This window comes from Talpa europaea, assembly GCF_964194135.1.
Source record: "Talpa europaea genome assembly, chromosome: 4".
NCBI classification, from domain to species: domain Eukaryota; kingdom Metazoa; phylum Chordata; class Mammalia; order Eulipotyphla; family Talpidae; genus Talpa; species Talpa europaea.
The window spans coordinates 146,277,458-146,293,765 of NC_140070.1; the positions used below are offsets into that span (position 1 = coordinate 146,277,458).

Genomic DNA, 16,308 nt, shown 5'->3' on the forward strand with positions numbered 1-16,308 from the left:
TTATCTATTTACTTATGCACGCACTGGGTACAGTCAGAAGCGCAGGAGGGTGAGAGGATTCGCCAGAGCCAGAGCGGGGAGCAGAGCAGGCAGAAGGACCGAAGGACACTGCTGCGGGGAGCGCGGGCGGCAGGAGGGGTCTGTGCCCCATGGGGGACCCTCACCTGGCGGCCAGGGATGGAACCAGCGCTGCAGAGGCTGCGGGCAGTTTCGCAGCCCAGTGCTCAACCGCTGCGCCACCGGGGGAGGCCCTGCTCATCTCCTTAAAGAAAAATGACTGAACATCCCCTAGGCCTGGCCCTGGGGCTGGAAACCACTGCCCAAACCTTCCCTGGGGCTCTGTCTCCCAGGCAGGGCGCGGCCACCCCCAGGGTTTATGCGCAGATCTGCTGATACTCGCCCTGCCCAAATCAATGCCGTTTTGGAGAAATTCCTGGCCACCTGGCCTCGAGGCACCAAACTCATGGCCACTTTCTGAAGTCAGTGTGCTGGCTGGCACAGAGAGGCCCGCCAGCCAGCAGCGCAGGGCATCTTTCTGTCCTCTTTCCTGGGTGAAGGACTGTGTGGAAGCCCCTTGGGGGGCCCCCACTTGCCTCTCCGGCCACCTTCTCCCGAGGACCGACTGCGCCATTTCCTACGCAGCCATGGGCCACCCCGCAGAGCCCCTGCCAGGGACACCACCTGGTCCCAGGAAAGCTGTCGGCCCGGGGCGGGCGTAGACGCAGGAGCGCACGCAGAGTGAGGCAGCCCACCCTCGTCTGGCCGGCCGAGGATGGCTTTCCAGGTGTTCTGGTAGTTTCTGGGAGGTCACCCAGGGAAGGGTTTGTTCCTGGGCCGTTCGCGCTCACAGGCGGCGGGCCCAGCTGCATCACTGAGCGGCCTGCACGCCCCGCCTGTGGGGCAGAGGCTCCGCTGGGCTGTCGCCCCCCCCAGAGGGAAGAAGACCTTTGCTGAAGATCCAAATTGCAGAATGGGCTAAACCCAGCCCAGCCCGGCTGGAGGGAGCAGCACACCCAGCTGGACCCCTCTTTCCAACACTAAGTCACCCCAGAGAGCGCCAGCATTGAAGTAAAACATGAGCTGTGCGCAAGCCCCACGGAGATCTGTCCCCAAACTTGTGGACACTGGGGACCCCCTCCTGCCGGCATCCTGCGGCCGGGTGAGGGGCACACCGTCCCCCTTTCCACGGCTGACCAGCCCCAAAGTTCCCCCTCTGCCTTTCCAGACCCGCTGGCTGACCATCCCCAGGCGGCCTCACGCCCGACCTTCACCTTTCGGGAAACTGACATTGGGAGGAAACTCGAGCTTTCAAAGGCCCAAGGGAAAGTGACTTTGTCAGGGGGAGAGGCTGCCTGGCTCATCCCACGCGGGCTTTGTGGACCCCACCCCGACCGCAGGCCAAAGCCGGCAGGACCCTGGGAAAGACAAATCCCATCGCGCCTGCAGTGGAGCACTGGTAAGTCCTTCTAAGGCGCGGGTGAGGACCCACAGTCAGGCACCCGTTTTGTATCGGGGCTGCTCTTCAACAAATTCACCAAGATGCCATTCCCAGGGTGCTGCTGTCTGGGCCCCCTGCACAGGAGGGAGGTTCTAGAGCCCAGGACTGACCCGGACCAAAGAGCAGATGGACCCTCCGAAGAGCCCAGGGAGCCGCCCCAGGAGGAAAGGGGCCCCGACCCCCATGCACACGGGGGGCACCCACACTCCCGCCCGCAGACTGCGGGACCCCCGCCCTCCAGGGCCCGTGAGGGGGTGCGGGGACGTGCCTGGCGCAGTCAGGCCGGCGGTTACCACGGGCGACCGCTCAGGTCCCAGCACCCCCAGGCCCTGCACCCCCTTCTCGCCAGGCTAGAGGCGACCATGGGAGCCACAAATGAGTCCGCACCCTCCTCCGGGGAGCGGGGCCTGCGGCCCGAGCTGGGCAGGGGCGGGGGGGGGGGGGCGGGGAGGGGGGTGCGGCCGGTCGCCTCTGCGGGGCTGGGCGGCGCCGGTCGGGCTCCCCCGCCAGGCCGCTCCCGCCGGGCGGGGCGCCGTCACGTGGCCCGGCGGGCCGGGCGGGAGCGGCCGCGGGCCAGGTCGGCGACCACGTGTCGTGGGGCGGCCGCCGCCTCCGCGGGGAGGCCGGGCCTGGCCTCGGGGCTCCGGCCCGCGCGGTGGCCGGGGGGGGGGGGCGGGGGTCGCCCCCGGGGGAGCCCGCGCGGCCGGAGGCGGGAGCGCGTGGGGCCCCCCGCGGAGCCCAGAGAAGTTCCGCTTCCCCGGGGAGCGGGGCCTCCCGCCCCCCCCGCGCCGTCCCCCGCCCCCCCCGCGCCGTCCCCCGCCCCCCCGCGCCGTCCCCCGCCCCCCCCGCGCCGTCCCCCGCCCCCCCCGCGCCGTCCCCCGCCCCCCCCGCGCCGTCCCCCGCCCACCCCCACTGCCTGCTAACCCCGCCCCCCGCGTCGTCCCCCGCCCCCCCGCGCCCCGCACCCCCGCTCCCTGCTAACCCCGCCCCCCGCGCCGCCCCCCGCCGCCCCGCCCCGCCCCCGGCCCGGCGCGCGGCGCGGGAGGCGCGGGAGGAGCGGCCGGCGCGGAGGGCAGAGCGGCGCGCGCGGAGCCGGGCGCGCGGCGGGCAGGGCCGGGGCCGGGGCCGGGGCCGGGGCCGGGGCCGGGGCCGGCATGGAGGCGCAGTGCCGGGTGCTGTCCATCCAGAGCCACGTCGTCCGCGGCTACGTGGGCAACCGCGCGGCCGCCTTCCCGCTGCAGGTGCGCGACCTTGGGCGGCCCGCGCGCGGGGCCGGGGCCGGGGCCGGGGGGGCCGGGGGGGCCGGGGGGGCCGGGGCGGCCTCCCCAGCGCGGGGCCCGCAGGAGCAGGCGGGGCGGTGACCCCACAAGCCGCCGCGGACGGGGACGGCCGCCCCTGGGCCTCCGGCCTGTCCCGCGGGCGCCCCGGAACCCCGGCTGCGGCGGGGCGAGCGCGGCGGGCCCGTCCTGCCCCCCGGCCGGCGGCGCCCAGCGGAGCGGCGGGACGTGCGCCCCGGGGCCCCGAGCCCCCCCCGCGGCGCGCGCGGCCGGGCAAGGTCCAGTCCCAAGGCCGCGCCGGCCGCGGGGGCACCTGCTGGGGCGCAGCTTGGGCCGGGCCCTCCCGGGCGGCCGGCAGGGGGCGGCCTGGGGGTGGGGGGGGCGTCGGGGCTGAGGCCTGGCCCGCCGCGGGGTCAGGAGATGCGGGGAGGCTGGGCCGGCTTGTGGCGGGGCTGCCTCGGGCGACCTGGAGCCCCTTGCGCTGAAGGCCCAGCGCCGGGGCTCGACGAGGGCTCTGGGGGGTTCGGCTCCCTGCACCCCAGTGTCAGGAGCAGCCCAGCCCACTCTGGCCAGCAAGCCTCGGAGCTGCCCTGGCGAGGGGTGCCAGCCCTGGGCCTCCCCGGGCCCTGCGCCCCCTACCTGGCGCCACCCCCCTCCCGCCCTGCCGCCCGGCCCTCCTGCAGTCGGGCGCCCGGCCGCCACCCTTCCCTGCGCACAGCCGAGGCTCCTCCGGGTCTCCCCCGGTCTCCCCCGTGCCGCACCCTGACCTGCGGCTCGCTGTTGAGCGGGAAAGCCAGCCGCCCCGGGGCTCAGGCTGTCACCTGCTCCTGTCTCGGTGACGCTCTGACCTAACCCACCGCAGCTCTTCCCTCCTGCAGGAGGAGGGGGCCGGCGGGTAGAGGTGCCAACTGTGGGGTGGGCGTGCTGCTTCCAGGGGTGGGGGGCAGCGTGGGGGCCTCGGAGGCACGGGCGGCTGGGCCAGGTGGGCCAGCGCTGCTGAGCTGTGCTCTCCCCTCTCTGCAGAGAGAGCAGGCGGGAAGGCAGGCCTGGGCTGCCCAGGCGAGCCCGGGGCCTCGCAGAGGCCGGGCCCAGGCCTCATCCAAGCCAGGGGTGGTGGCCCTCAGGCCGTGCTCCAAGCGCTGGGCGCCCGCAGGGCTGGGGTGGTGAGCTCGGACCTGGCAGAGCCAGCGGCCAGTGTTGTCTCTGGCTCCTGGAACTGGGGGTCTAGGCGTCTTCGGCAGCCGTCACCCCTTCCCACGGGCTGTGGACACAGGGGCATCCCTGGTTGTTGGGGCCCTGCGCCCTCATTTCCTAAAGACCCTATCATTTTGGGTCGGGCCGTCCCCCTGTGACCTCCCTTAGCCTCAGTCACCTCTGTAAAGACCCTTCTCCGAAAGTAGTCAAGGGCCTCCCGGGGGGCGCGGCGAGTGGAGCGCCGAGCTGTGGAGCTGTCCGCAGCCTCTGCAGCGTGGGTTCGATTCCCGGCTGGCCAAGGAGACACCCACAGGGCGCAGCAGACCTCTCCTGTCTCCCCGCTGCTCCCTCAGCAGTGGATTTCAGTAGATCCGCCCGTGCTGCTCCCCGCTCTGTCTCTGGGGAGTCCTCTCACCCCCCACACCTCTGGCCTGCACCCCAGCTCTTGTATGCATAAATAATTTTTTTGAAAGAAAGAGAGGGGCTTCTGCACAGGAGCCCCGTGGGAGATGCCAGGGGCTGTCCCCCGCCCTTTAGAAGTGCGGATAATGTCGTTGGCATTTCCGCAGTGACACAGCAGAGGTCTGTTTTTTTTGTTTTTTAAAAATTTATTTATTTTTACACACAGCGGCAATTTGCAAAGAGACGGTAGCCTCCTACCCGCCTGGTCCCCAGGGTCGTGGAGGGGGCGCTCCTGGAGGTGTTCGGGTGTCCACAGGCACTCGGGGCACCCGCGGCCCTCGCCAGCCCAGCCGTGCACCTGTCGTGGGTCATGGAGCCACGTGTCCGTCCTCCCCGTGGGTGGGGCCCGCGGCTGCCCTCGACTGTGCCCGCTTTCCGTGGAGGGGCTGAGGTTCCCGTTCTTGCCTGTCGCGCTTTCTGACCCTTTCCCGCCACGCACGCGCGCCTGCGGTCTGTGGGGCTGCGGCCTGTGGGCCTGCGTGCTGTGCGTGTGCGTGCGCGCGGACCTGCATGCGGGCACAGGGCGGCCGCGTGGCCATGCTCCACGCAGGGACTGGCCGTGTCGTGTCGCCCTGCGCCCGGCGAGGGGAGGCAGGGCTCGGAGCGGACGGCGTCTGTGGGGGTCCTGGGCTCTGGCCCGGCACCCTCTGGGGCGGCCCAAACGGAGCTTTTGACAGCAGCCGCTGGCTGCGCGGCGCGGAGGAGCAGGGCCCCCAGGAGAAGGGGCGAGGTGCAGGACGTGGGCGAGGGCGCTGCAGCGCACTCTGGGTCCCGGTTCCGGCGGCGCGGAGTTGGGGCGCAAGGGCTGTGCCCCGGGACGCGGGCAGGAGGCGGGCAGGAGCCCAAGGTCCTCTCCGGGCCGTGGAGCCGAGGCCCGCCCTGCGGGTTGGGCCGCGCTGCCGGGCTGGAGCACTGGAGTGCGGGGCTTGCACTGCAGCCTGAACTGGCAGCGGGGGGGCCCCCGCCCCCAGGGCGCCCTCCGGAGCCGCAGTCGCCTCCTCTGGCCCCGAGTCCAGCGGCTCCGGAGTCAGGGCTGGCAAGACCCGGCTGCAGCTTGGCGTCCGCCCGGGAGGCTGAGGGCCCGCTCCGGTGGTGGGGGACCTCGCCCCCTTGCACCGCCTGTGCCTGCTCGTCTGGGGCCTCCGGCTGGCACCCAGCTGTCTGGGGTCCAGGCCCGTGGTCCTGGGGCTCTGTCCTGCCCTCGCAGACTCTGCCCCCGGGCCCTTGTCCTGTGCTCCCTGGGCCAGCCAGGCGGCTGCACAGTGGGTGCCCTGCAGTCCGGAGGGCCATGGGGGCTACCGGGAAGCAGGTGGAAGAGGGCGGCCGGGAGGACCAGAGTGGGCTGAGGAGCACCCCCAGGGCGCGGGGACCCACCACGAATGTGCCTCAGCCTCGGGGTGCCTATGTGTCCAGGTGGCCTGTCGCCTGAGGGGCTCGAACGAGCCTGGTCCCACGGGCAGTGGGAGAGGACCGGGGAGGCCAGGGCCCGCTCCGAGAGGCATGCCGCAGCCGCCCAGCCTCCCCCGCTCTGCCGCCAGCCGGGGCTGTCCCCCGGCCGCCTGGCTTCAGCTCAGTGAAGCCTCCAGCTCCCCTTCTGCGTTGCTTGCTGTAAATGAACTCCAGTAAGGTGGTGCTGGGCGCCTCGCCCACAGAGCGCCGGCTGCTGCACCCCACCTCCCGAGACCCCACGACCCCGGGTCATGCCCAGGCAAGGGTGCCCGGCCCCCGCAGGGCGGTGTGAGGGTGCCTGGCCCTGCTGCAAGGTCCCAGTGAGCTGGCTCGTCGCAAGGCCGTGCAGCGTACCTGAGCATGAGCGTGAGGGTCTGCCCGACAGGCCAGTGCAGGGCAGACCCTTGGCCTTCCTGCCCCAGGAATGGTCTCCCCACGCAGCCGACCTCGGGGTCCACCATCTTCCTTAAGCCTCCTCCTCTCCAGTGGGGCCCTCCAGGCTGCTCCTGGGGCTCTGGCATCCCCGGCTGCGTCCTGCACCTGCTATGGGTCGGGCCAGCCTCCCTGCACTGTCACACTGGCCCTTCTCTGTCCTGCAGGTGCTGGGCTTCGAGATCGACGCTGTGAACTCCGTCCAGTTTTCCAACCACACAGGTAAGGCGTCCGCCTCAAGGCCAGGGCGGGCAGAAGCTGCCAGCTTCTGGGTGGGGCGCCTGGGGGTGCTGCTTTGGAGCATGGAAGCCCTGGGGTGAGCTGGCGGGGCAGGGCTGTTTCCTTCTCCAGAAGCAAGCGCGGCCCTGGCACCGGATCTGCTGGGCAGCGCCTGGCTGGGGCACACCGTCACCCCGCCTCACCCCCCCGTCACATCTTCTCACCGCCATCATCGGGTGATGCTGGGGTCACTGAGGAGAGACCCGTGGGTGCGTCCTGGTTTCCTTTCTGAAAAGCCCAGAGCCAGAAGCTTGTTGGTGTGGGGATCCGAGCCAGCCCTGGCCCAGTCACCATTCAGGGCACGCGCTGCCACTGCCGCCCAAAGCCCTTGAGCTCTGGGCAAGGCCCCCCACCCCGCACCCCGCGGCCTCGGGCACCTGCTCTGGGACCCCACGTGGGGTGGCAGGAGAACCAAGTGCCCGGTTCCTGGGAACACCCTGTGCTCCTTCTGAAGTTCCCCAGAGGAGCCTGGGGGCCCAGAACGTCCCAGAAGCAGCCGAGAGGCCCCCTTGGGGTACCCAGATGCTCCCACCTCAGCCTTGGCCCGGCCCAAGGTTCCAGAAAAGACTCTTCTGAGTTCTCTGGGGCGTGGTTCTTGCTGAAATGCAGGAGGGGTCACGGGAGCGGCCTGGGGGGAGTCCTGAGCTCCCGCTGAGGTGTCCAGGGCCGGGAGCACGCCCTGGAGCATGCTCCTCCCCTCTGCTTTGTTTGGCTTTGAAGTAAAGGAGCCAAAGGGCTTGGACATTCCTGAGGGAACCGCATCTGGAGAAACAAACACAGAAACAAACACACAAAGCCCGCGTCTGGCTGAGTGTGGCCCTGCGCCCTGAGCCGAGGCTGGCCCCGGCGCTGCTGCCTCTGCCTGGGTCCAGCCGGGGCCTCGGAGGTGATGCTCCAGGGCCCTCCTCAGTGGGCGCTGGGCGGCCGTCCTGAGGGGCCCCGGACAGAAGGGGGTCCCTGGTGGGTCACGCTTGGGCAGGGGTGCATGGGGGTTCCCTTGAGGTGGGACCGCTCCTGTGGTTCCTGGGAGGCCCCCACAGCCCCAGCCTCCCCCAGAGGCCTTGGGCGCCCGCCTGGCTGGGGCGCCCTTGTCTGTGGGTGACTCTGAGTGGACGCACCCCCACTTTCTGTCTCGGGATCTGCCCCGGGGCACTTCATCCGCGTGCCAGCCCAGCCGCGGCTGTGCGACGGCGTCCATCCGCACGGTCTGGCGTTTCCCGGCCGCCTGAAGCACCGCGTACCCAGCCAGGTCTGTGGCCCAGGGCGGCCCAGCCCTGCGTGGACCCCGCGCCGGCCACGCCAGCTCCTCTGTGGCCCTGGCTCCTCTGTGGGGGCCGCTGGGTGCCCGAGCACCCACGTCCATGGTGGCGGTGCCCCTTTGGCCCCGCCGTGACGAATGAGGGCCCCGGCCCTGCCCCCCGCTGGCACCCTGTGCCCCCACCCCCAGTGGTACGGCCGGGCCCCTGGGTTCCAGAGGAGGCCCCGAGCCTGGCCTCCTGGGCCACCAGCTCTTCTGAGGCCAGGGTCCGAAATCGAGGCGCGGCGACAGGGTGCGCGGTAGCAAGACAGTGGCCAGAGATGCCCGCGGGGACGGGCGGCCACGACCTCAGGTGGTCTCCACACGCGGCAGGGTGCCCCTCGTCCCCGGCCCTTAGGTGGGAAGACCTTCGCTTTGGCCGCACAGGTCCAGGGGCCAGGCTGGCACATGCTCGTGGCTGGCAGCCCCATTTCGCAGCATCACAGTGCGCGTCCGCAGGACTCGCTGCGCCTGCCAGGACCGCGGCATGTGGGCCCCCACCCCAGGCGTCAGGCTCCACAGGGTGGGGCACGGATTGGGACTCTGCGTCTCAGAGGATCCCAGTGCTGGCGCCATGGTCTGGGGGCTCCCCGTGGACAGAAAGGGCACGGAGGGCGGGCTTTGCGGTGGGGGCTCCTGGAGCCCAAGAGGGAGGGACTTTCTCAGGGTGGGGCTCACTGTGATGTCCCTGGGGCAGACCCCCACTGTGCTGGGGCCCACAGGCCGGTGCATGCTCAGGGTTGAAGTTCACCATAACAAAGGACATAGATTGGGGGAGTACATAGGGAGACGTCAGGTCACCAGGGCATGGGGGGGTCATGTGGCAGAAGTCAGGACACCGGGCACAGCCTTCAGAACCTCTCCAGGTGGGTCTCACAGGACGCGCTGAGCCCCCAGCCAGGTGCTGTGAGGGTCCCTGTGGGCGGGTGTCCCCCAAGATCGTCCCCGGGCTGGTGGCGCAGGCCCCCACGACTGGCACACGCCCGAGCTCCAGAGCTCACCTGGGGTTCTGATGTGTTTACACGGTTCACGTTGGGGTTTCCTGGTGACATAAGGGGCGCCAGGATCAAGTTTTCCTGGTGAGATGCGGGGTATCCTGTGCAGCCCCACTCCATACCGTGTGGGCAGGGCCCTGGCGGCGGGAGGTGCCCAGGAGGCAGGCAGCAGGTGGGCAGGCGGCCCTCATGTCTGCATGTCCCGCGAGGCAACCTCGCCTTGGGTACCTGCGGGGCTGAGCTTGGGGCCTGTTTGTCATTCCTGTCCACTCAGGACTGGACCCAGACACCCACTGGCCGCTACCTCCTCTCGCGGGAGGACCATCAGGGACTGGACTCTGTCCAGGTGCCAGTGCCTGGAGAGGCAGCTAGTGCGACGTGACGTGGGAGTACCCTAAGAGCCCCCGCTGTGAGGCCCGACGTGTCCATCCCCTGTCCGCCTGCGGCCCAGAGAGCTGACCCCCAGGCACATTGGCTTAGCTCCTGAGGGACTGGCCAGGGAGGGTGTTGGCACAGCCCAGGATCTTGTCAGAACCCTGTGTTCTTGGGGTGCTAGAGCTGACAGCGTGGGGAGCCCCGCCAGGCTCCCCATCCAGTGATTGCGCCGCATCAGCGCCAGGGAGGGCCCATTGGCAGGGCAGGTGGGCGACCGGGCAGTAAGGGCCATCGGGTGGGGCCGTCGGGGCAGGGCTGTGTGCATGCGCGCGCCCGGTGCGGCCCTGAGCGCCCGCTCCCCCCAGGCTACGCCCACTGGAAGGGCCAGGTGCTGAGCTCCAGCGAGCTGCACGAGCTGTACGAAGGCCTGAAGCTGAACAGCGTGAACAAGTATGACTACGTGCTCACGGGTGAGGCGCGGGCCCGGGGCGGGCGGGGAGGGCGGAGGCATCGCGGGCGCGGGCTCGTCCCCCCACCCCGCCCCCGGGCCTCCCTTTGGCCACGCCAATGGCAGGACCCGGGCTCCTGTGTCCTCTCAGACCTGCACTGCCCTGGCCCTGCCGGCCCCCCCTTTGGGAAGGGGCTGGGGTGGGAACACCTGGGGCCTGCGGCGTGCCGCGCGCTACAAGCCCCCGGGGGAAAAGGAGGCGCTGTCTGTCCGTTGCGTTGGGGTAGATGTGACCCTCTGCCCTCACCCCCCTCAGGCTACACGAGGGACAAGTCCTTCCTGGCCATGGTGGTGGACATCGTGCGGGAGCTGAAGCAGCAGAACCCCAGGCTGGTGTACGGTAGGCGCCGCCTGAGATGGGCCTCCGGTCCGCCGCGGGGTGTGAGGGCAGGGGCAAGGGCCTGCAGCTCGGCGGCCTCCCCCCACCCGGCAGCACCGCGCCAGCCTTGTCGCCAGGGAGAAGTGCGGCTTCACCCAGGGGTGAGGGGGGCCCTTGCTGGGGTGCAGGTCCCCAGAGTGCACAGGGTCCCCATGCAGCTGGGCCAGATGACCACGAAAGCCACGGAAACTGCCCCAGACACGCAGTCGGCCTGGACCAGAGGGCGGGGGCTGCGGAGCCAGGCCCGCGGGAGCAGCCGCGTGCCCGCTGGGGCCGGACGGGGGCTTGGGCCCGGGGCCCCCGGCTGCGCGGCTGACGCGTGTCTTTGTGCCCCGCAGTGTGCGACCCCGTGATGGGGGACAAGTGGAACGGGGAGGGCTCCATGGTGAGTGACCTCGGGCGTGAGCGGCGCGGCGGGGTGGGGGCCGCGGCCGGGGGCTCTCGCTGTCTCGGGAGAAGCAGGCCTGGCCGGCCACGGGGCTTCCCGGGAAGGGCCACAGCAGGCATGTTAGGGCGTGGGGGCCCCGCAAACCTGTCATAGCGAGAAAAGCAGCCGTGGAGCCTGCGAGGAAACGGACGCAGCCGCCGCCTCGCCGTGTGTGACGGGGAGCTGGACTCCTGTCCTCTGCGTGTCCTTCCTTTTCGGCTTCTGTTCTTTAATTTCTTGCCCAAAATACTAGAAAAGTAAAAGCGGCTCTCAGCCCCCGAGCTCCCACAGGGCCTGCCCGGGGCGGGGGCGGCGGGGGCAGGCCTGGCCCTCCGCAGGGTCCTGGGACGCTCCCGTCCAGCTGAGGTGCCAGGCCCGACCCTTGCCCTCGCGGGCTCGGGGCTCCAGCTGCGCTTCCTCCCGCAGTACGTCCCCGAGGACCTCCTGCCGGTGTACCGGGAGAAGGTGGTGCCGGTGGCCGACATCATCACCCCCAACCAGTTCGAGGCTGAGTGAGTGGCCGAGCTGGCGGAGGCCCGGGCCCCACCCCTGCAGCCCTGGGACGGCTGCCGGAGCAGCAGGACATTGCACGGGCGGGGTGGGCAGCAGCTGTGGGCATTAGTGCCCCCCAATCCCTGTCAGCGTCGTGCCGGCCCCCAGCCGTATCCCTGAGCAGCAAGATCCTGGGGGACGAGGAGCTTTGGGAGCCCAGCGTGCACGTGGCTGACACGGACACGCCAGCTACTGCATTGGGGTGCCCAGGCCTGGAGCTCCAAAACTGACTGCCAAGTCTCCGCATGAGGTTAACGGGAGTGTGTGTGCCCCCCTCCCCCCGTGCCCCGTCCAGCATCAAGTGTCAGAGGGCTGCACAGCCCCTCCTGACGTGAAGGGATGGAGCAGGACCCGAGGGGCCCCGGTGCCAGGGGTGGGCAGCTCCTAGATCATCAGCCGCTGCCCCTTGAGGTAGGGGTGGGGGCACCTGATCCAGCCTGGCCACCCCGGGGACCCTGTGCCTTGAGGGCTCGTGAGAGTGGCACGCCAGCCACGGCGGCTCTGCCTCCCGTGGGCAACGGTCGCCCTTGGAGGTGGTGGGCCGGGGGCACTCGTCCTTTACACTCGTGTGGGCACCAGCCCCAACTTGGGGCTCCACGGCCTGTGGGTGTGGGGGCCGCTTCTTGACCCGTTGCCAGACGGGTCATGGTGACGGTCTGCCCCATGGCCAGCAGGCGCTGAGTTGGTCCCCCGAGTGCACAGGTGACTGGTGCCCGCACTCCGGGCTGTCGCAGGGGCCCAGCACCCGGCCTCATGTGCTGCTGTCTTCCAGGTTACTGAGTGGCCGGAAGATCCACAGCCAGGAGGAAGCCTTGGAGGTAAGTGGCCCTTGTGAGGTGCCCCTGAGGCTTGGCACGGGACAGCACCCACCTGCCCTCCGGGGCCAGCACCCCACCTCTGCTCAGACAGCTGCAAGCTGGGGGTGGTGGAACCTTCTGTCCAGCCACCTGGCTGGCCACCAGGGAGGGTTGGGGGAGGGGGTGCTGGCATGTGTGTGCAGGTGAGTGTGAGTAACCAGAGTCACGGTGAGGTGCCGGCTTGCCCCTTGCTGGGGGGTGGGAGGGTGCAGTCCAAGGCAGATTTCTTCAAAGCTCTTTGAGACTTTCCCTGCAGAGTCTGGCACCCACTGGGCTTCTGTAGGGTTTTAGCCTTGGACAGTGTCAGCCCCTGGGCTGCTGCTCTGGCTGGAGCCAGAATCTGCCAGGGCTGGGGGCAGCCTGCCCGGGCACCGGCCCTGCAGCTAAGGGCCACTGCCGGTCTCAGACCGCAGGCTGGGCCTCCATGGAGCACCTGAGCTCACGTCATCCCTGGAGCACTGCAGGGAGCGGGACCCTGGTTGTGGTTACACCTGGGCCCCTGGGGCTGCAGAGCCCTTTCCCCAGCAAGCAGAGGGGCGCGTGCGGGTGTCTATGCCACCACACCCTGCTCTGAGCTGGCAGGGCAGCTGGGCCTCAGCGTGTCTCCCGGCCGTGGCCGGGGACCTCGTGTTTGGCATCCCTGCCGCCCTGAGAAGTGCCCGGGAGCTTCTTCGCCACACAGGGCACCGTGTCACTGGGAGGTGGCCCCCGTGTGTGTGTGCAGAGGCGTGAGTGTGCATGTGTGCGGCGGGGCACGTCCTCCGCTTCCGTGCTCAGCCAGCCGGTCCTTGGGAGAGGCCACCTGTGGCCCAAAGTCTATGGTGCTGGCCCGGGAGGGCTTCGCACGCTCTGGGCCCACGCGTGCCCTTGGAGGCAGGCGTCTCAGCCCCAGGGTCTCACTGGCTCAGAGCAAGAGGCGCTTGTGGCATGAGTGGGCGTGGCCTGCAGGAAGCCGGTGGTGCCAGGCAGTCTGGGGTTTGGCCTCAGGCACCGGGAGGGGCGTCCTTCCAGCTCCAGTTCCGGGCTCCGGGCAGCCCACCCTCGCCCCAGGGGAAGCAGTGACCCAGCCGTGCAGGGCGCGAGTGCGGTGCTGGCATGGAGCTGGCCATAGCAGGCAGCCGAGGTGGTGGCTGATGCCCCGTGCCCACAGGTGATGGACGTGCTGCATGCCATGGGCCCCGACACGGTGGTCATCACCAGCTCGGAACTGCCCTCCCCGCGGGGCAGCGACTACCTGATTGCGCTGGGCAGCCAGAGGACCCGTGAGTCCCGCGCCAGGCCCTGCTGCCTGGACCGCGCGCTGGGGCCTCCCGGGAGGCCGGGGTTCCCGGGAGGCTGGGGTTCCTAGGAGAGCCATGCCCTGGAGCTCCAGGAGGGCACTGGCGGGCGGGGCTGGCCCGCAGGGTGGGAATGGTGGGTTTCCCCAGCTCCCTGCAGGCGCAGGGCTCCCCGGCAGTGGCCCAGCTTTGCCTCGTGGGCGGGAGCCACGCAGGTGCTTCCTCTGCATGACCTAGAAGTGATCCGAGGCGCCCCCCCCCCACTGCCCCGGACTCGTGTGCCAGCGCCCCAACAAGGCAGCCCCCCAGTCACACACACTCACACATTCCCCCCACAAACACCCTCCCCACAACTCAGAAACATGCCCACGCGCACTCCCATGCCCCAGGCCACCTCGCCCATCTCGCACGAGCTCGGCCCCTGGTGGGCAAGCTTCCTGGCTGCCCTCCCTGAGTGACCTCTGGGGCTCCAGTCTGTCCCTTTCCCCCTTGGGGTAGGAATTCCAGGAGACGGGGCAGGCCCTGAGCCTGTGTGTGCTGGCAGCTGGCCCCCTGCCGGCCCTGGGTCCCGGGTCAGCGCCACCACCCTGCTTCCCCAGGGACCCCCGAGGGCTCCGTGGTGACCGAGCGCATCCGCATGGACATGCTCAAGGTGGACGCCGTCTTCGTGGGCACCGGGGACCTCTTCGCCGCCATGCTCCTGGCGTGGACGCACAAGCACCCCAACAATCTCAAGGTCAGCAGTGCCCCCCGCCCCTGCGCTCTGTGGAGCTGGTCACACTGATCCAAATGGGGGCGGCTGATGGTGCAGCCAGTTCCCGGTGCCCGACTGTCCAGTGTGGCTGCGCAGCCTGACGCTCAGGCCATCCCTGCTCCCCCGCCCCCCGTCACAATACATTTGCGTGGAGAGAAAGCATTTTGCTCAGGTGCTGCTGGTGGATCCATTGCTGGACTGATCTGGGCAGTTGGGGTGAGGCGTGGGGGCCTACGGCATGTCCCCTGTTCAGCGTGGAGCCCAGCACCCAAGCAGCGGCGGCTGGTGCCCCAGAGCCGGACTCACGTGTGCACCAAGCCGCCTGCCCCAGCCCTTCGCAAGAGCTGCCTGCACGGCAGTGGGGCGGGGTGCAGGCCTGTGTCCTCCACAGTGTGGGGTGCTGATTGTGAGAGGAGGAACCACACCCCATGCCATAGGGTTCACTGGAGGATGAGCAGGGGGTCAATGCTCTGGGCGTGGGGTCCCCTAAAGCTGTCCATGCTGGCGCCTAGAGGGACCCTTCCCCTGGGCACCCAGCCCCCCAGTGCAGCTGGAGAGCACAAGGTGTGGCTACAGGGCTGTACCCCGGCCCCTGCTCTCTCTTACGAGGCTGGGGAGTGCATGTGTCACCTTCTGGAGCACCTCGCCCTCCTGCCTGGCTGGGCTGAGGGCGAACAGCTGTTGAGGCCACTGGGCCTGCGGCTGCCCACAGGCCGAGCCAGGACAGGGCAGCCCTGGGTCATGGAGCCAGGGTGTGTGCCGCTAGCTTCCCCTGCGCCCCAGCAGTCTCCTCCCCCCCGAGACCCCAGCAGCTACGAGCCCACCTCCAGGCAGGAGCACCTGCCCCTTAGCGCCCTGTAACCACATCCGAAACAGGGCACGCCCATCGGCTCTGCCAATGTCTGCAGGGCTGTCCCACGTGGGGCTGGGGAAGCTGAGGTGGGCACAGGGGAGTGGGAGGTGGGGTGGGGCCCAGCGTGTCCTCTCCCGCAGGTGGCCTGTGAGAAGACCCTGTCGGCCATGCACCACGTCCTGCAGCGGACCATCCGGTGCGCAAAAGGTACCCCGCGGGCCCCGCCTGCAGCCCTCCGCGTGGGGCTGGCACCTGCCAACCCCAGCCTTACCCTGCGGGAAAGGGGCGGAGGGCTGTGGACTCCTGAGCCGGGACTGTGGGCCCCAGCTCCTCGGGGCCCGGGAGGCAGGCAGCGCCTCCAGGCTCCCGGCCCTCACCGTGGCCCCTTGTCCTGCAGCCCAGGCCGGAGCGGGGCAGAGGCCCAGCCCGGCGCAGCTGGAGCTGAGGATGGTCCAGAGCAAGGAGGACATCGAGAGGCCCGAGATCGTCGTCCAGGCCACCGTGCTCTGAGGCCAGCGCCCACCCCGCACGGACCCCCGCACAGCGCCTCGCCGCCCCCGTGTTCGTCCCCGTGAAACGTGACGTCTGCCCAAGCCGCGGCCGACCGTGATCTTCCCTCCCTCGCCGAGTGTCCGGCGTCAACCGTTCTTAGTTGTGGAAATGTGCGGTCCTGCTTTTCAAAGAGTAACAAAGCAGCCTCAGAAACACGTGACCTGGAGACGCCCTGCCTCCCCCGGCCCGGGCACCTGCAAGCCAGCTGGGCTGCGGGGGCCAGAGGCGTGGGGCTCCTTGGCGGGCACAGGGTGCCGGTGTGTCTGAGCCTCCGTGGTTCCTCTGCCCCTGGAGCTGTACCCAGTCCCCCGTCTGCCCCGCCTGTCCTGGTCCGAGCGGTGTCTGTCCTGCGCTCCGTGTGTCTGTCCTACGCCCGGAGGGTCCCGATGTCAGGGGTCAGCAGGTGGACAGGGCGGTGATGGCAGCATCTCAGACACGGGCCTGCAGCACCTCGCAGCTCCTTGTAACGCACCATGTCGGGCCCTGCTGAGCCAGGGACGGAGACACAGTGGCTACGAGCGTGGCAGGGGCGGGGCCAGTGGGGGCCTGGGGAGATGGCCACCTGGGGTTCTTCAGGCGGCGCCGTGGGAAGTGCTGCCAGCCAGCCCTACCTCAGGCCCCTCGCTTGTCAGGCCATGTTTGTGTGGGTGGGTACTGAGGCAGGGCGGGCCCCTGCCCCACTGCTGGCACATTCAGCCCATTGGCCCACCACCCCCAAAGTCCATTCTGTGCCAACCAGGGGCCAGGAGGCAAGAGCCTGCTGGGGGGCAGCTGCAGCTCCCTGCCCTCCCCAAGTGGGGCATGCTGGGGTGGCGTGGCAGGGCCCGGCAGTCTCTGACATGGGTCCGTCTACCCTGCAGGGTGACCTCCCTGGGGCCGCCAAGGCCACAA

The 16,308-nt window shown here is 70.0% G+C and overlaps 1 protein-coding gene across 1 annotated transcript; it reads left to right on the plus strand.

Annotated features, from left to right (window-relative positions):
* Positions 1-2,652: 2,652 nt before the first annotated feature.
* On the plus strand, positions 2,653-15,375 carry PDXK (pyridoxal kinase; the record flags this gene model as incomplete). Its single annotated transcript, XM_084232230.1, has 11 exons — positions 2,653-2,739; positions 6,480-6,534; positions 9,624-9,728; positions 10,023-10,106; positions 10,484-10,530; positions 10,999-11,084; positions 11,897-11,942; positions 13,132-13,243; positions 13,858-13,994; positions 15,006-15,072; positions 15,263-15,375. The coding sequence occupies 11 exons, from the start codon at positions 2,653-2,655 to the stop codon at positions 15,373-15,375; spliced, it is 939 nt and encodes a 312-aa protein (XP_084088356.1).
* Between the last annotated feature and the right edge of the window lie 933 nt (positions 15,376-16,308).